Consider the following 2,892-nt stretch of genomic DNA (forward strand, 5'->3'; position numbering starts at 1 on the left):
GAGGCTAATCTGACGCTTCCTACGATATAGGGCCCCATTCTATTCCCTTCAAAAATACTCTTTCTGGCTCTTCGGATTTCCCAACCTGTCCATAGGGAAGTAAACTAAAGGACATTTCAAAAGTAAAGATAGAAAAGGAAAATCCTTCGATTCTTTATTCAAGACTTTTAATACATATTTAATATATTATAAAAATGGACAGTCCTTAAGCTAAGCTTATAATTCTCAGTAGCAACTGTATACGTAACTGAAATGTAAAAATTAAATACAATAAAGATAACAATATCAGAAGTAACAGGAGAAAAAATTTGAAATTTCGACGAGTGGCATATAAACAGAAGAAATGCGAGAATGAAGAAAATGAGAGCAGAACGTTAAGAAAAAATTTGTCTTATGAAAAGAAACCAGACTCCGCAGACATTTGCGCTAAGAAAAAAATTGACCCTAAAATTTAGTCCTGACATCACAGATCACTTGACAGTGCCCAGTGGAATCCCAGTTCACCACAACCTATAGAGAATTCCCAGAAATCACCGTCTTTTTCGCATTTGATGACTCAGAGCAATGGAAACCCCAATGGCGTCATTTGTTCACACTCTCAAGGGGACTGCTGAACGTTCAAATAGAACGCGCTCGACTCAACTTGCCCAGTATCAATAGGAGGTGCGCAGCTTCGAGGTCTTAGCAACGGTTTTGGTAACAAGATTCATACTGCGATGACCAGCGTTCAAATAATCCTTACTGTCGTCATGATTTGCTGCTCCAGCGCGACTTCGCAAACAATGGATAGCCATCTGATGCAATTAGCCATGCGAACTATTGATATCGTCTACAATTCTTCGCTGAAAATTGACGGTAAGTGGATCGAACTCAGATTTAACTAATGCTGTTGTTTTCTATTGAAAGGACAGACATTGTGAAGAGACATAGACACAAACGGAGAATGATTGTCTCTGAAGGGTGTTATATTGGAATTAGAATGGTTTCTGACTGGTGACATTTCTGTAGTCGCGAGATGTAATTAGATGAATTTCAAGTCTACCAACGATCAACTGCTTATGGCAATTAGAGAGATGTTCAAAGATTTACTTATGTATTTACTTACTTGCATATTAATTTATCTATTCATTTCCTTACAGCAGTTTTTCTCTTTCCAGATATCCACGAAAGGCTCACTGAAATGGAAAGTAAGAAAGTTGCCATTATCTTTTACTTCCTTATCAGAGATGGGTTTTCTGGTTCTAATGTGTTATCAGTTTTACTTTTTTTTCCAAGGGCAGTCTCTCTCTCTCTCTCTCTCTCTCTCTCTCTCTCTCTCTCTCTCTCTCTCTCTCTCTCTCTCTCTCTCTCTCTCAAATTGATCGCTCTTGTCAGAATTTAACTGCAATATATAGGCATAAAACTAAGTCCTTCATCTTACAGAATTTGTTCTTGATAATGCAATTTAAATTTAAACTATATGATGTAATGAATCTTCAAGAAATAAATGATTCGAACTTATTCTTAAAATTATAGTTTCGTTCATTTCTCAGAAAAAAAACATTTCAAGGTGATGGATCTGATAACCAAAGTTTGCAAAGTAGTTTACGGATTGCCAATGTAAATAACATATTCTAAATCAGTCGAGGAGTGATGCTACCCAGATGCCAATAACACAGTCTCTCTCTCTCTCTCTCTCTCTCTCTCTGTCTTCTCTTTCATACTATCCCTTCTTCCCACACAAAGTTCTCTCTCTCTCTCTATATATATATATATATATTTATATATATATATATATATATATATATATATATATATATTTAATGGTTTCATCTACCTTAGTCCTAGAGGAATTTAGTTTATTGAAATAAAAATGCTTAAAGTTGAAGGAAGCCGAGAAATTATATCGTTTAGGCTTAACATTATACCTATTGAGCAGTAACCAATGACTCATATAATGTGTGTGTGTGTGTATTGGTGTAAATATGTGTATGCACGTGTGATTATAATCAAAGTAACGTGAGCTTTTATGTCTCTCATGACTTCTAGAAAAATTAGATATTGAGTATAAATCCTTCCTGGCTTCAGCATTATTTCTAAGCCATTGTCGAGGAATTGATACAGTGCGATAGAAATTCACAAATATTTATGCTATAAGAACAGTGCAAATAAACATTCAGACTGTTGGAAACCTAAAATCTACACCTGATAGGTAGGTACCTGGGAGTGAACCGTACACTCATTTTTACTTAGGTACTGTGTTTTTTACTATACGAATCCCTTTTCCTGTACATATCTACCGCCATCTTTAAAATTCAAATATCGTACATATTTCATTTGAAAGTAACTGATTGAGTGTACAGCTCCGCCACCTTGCAACTGATCGGTGTGGATTTTTGGTCTCCAACGGTCTGCACGTTTGTTTGTACTCTCCCCCGATTATAAATGTTGTGACTTTCTACCACTACGATAATGGCTTGGAAATAACGACGAAATCGATCAGGATATGAGTGTGTGCGCGTGTTTGTGGGTGTGAGTACGGGTGCGTGTGCGTGGAGAGAGAGAGAGAGAGAGAGAGAGAGAGAGAGAGAGAGAGAGGGGTGGGGGGGAAACTTCCTTTGTAATATTATTTATCACGTCATAAATTCTTGTTGTTCCAGACCGGCTAGCGGTGTGCCAACAATGTGCCAAGAAAGAGCTTTTGGAAGACTTCCAGAACACTTCAGTGACAGGTACAACTGAGCTTCTTTCTCTGTGACTCTTTTCTCCTCCAACAGCCAGAAAAAGATTTTAAATTCTGTCTGTTATTTTCATTTCCAAATTTTCTTCTTCCTTTTTCATCGCAGTCAGTACATAACTGAGGTTAGAGTCATGGGTTGTAAAACAGCAGCTTTTGTATTTTCTGTTTCTTTG

At 36.9% G+C, this 2,892-nt stretch overlaps 1 protein-coding gene across 2 annotated transcripts in view; it reads left to right on the top strand.

The window, feature by feature from the left end:
• The first annotated feature begins 653 nt into the window (after nt 1-653).
• LOC135210974 (pro-epidermal growth factor-like) overlaps nt 654-2,892 on the top strand; it is a 12,792-nt gene continuing 10,553 nt past the window's right edge. Inside the window, exons 1-3 of one of the 2 annotated variants that reach the window (XM_064243966.1) lie at nt 654-855; nt 1,158-1,187; nt 2,640-2,711. In XM_064243966.1, the coding sequence (XP_064100036.1) occupies nt 717-855; nt 1,158-1,187; nt 2,640-2,711 (241 nt within the window). In that variant the 5' untranslated portion in view covers nt 654-716. The remainder of the gene's footprint in view (nt 856-1,157; nt 1,188-2,639; nt 2,712-2,892) is intronic. The other variant, XM_064243967.1, reaches the window with a different exon arrangement.

This window comes from Macrobrachium nipponense, chromosome 4 (assembly GCF_015104395.2).
Source record: "Macrobrachium nipponense isolate FS-2020 chromosome 4, ASM1510439v2, whole genome shotgun sequence".
Classification (NCBI taxonomy): domain Eukaryota; kingdom Metazoa; phylum Arthropoda; class Malacostraca; order Decapoda; family Palaemonidae; genus Macrobrachium; species Macrobrachium nipponense.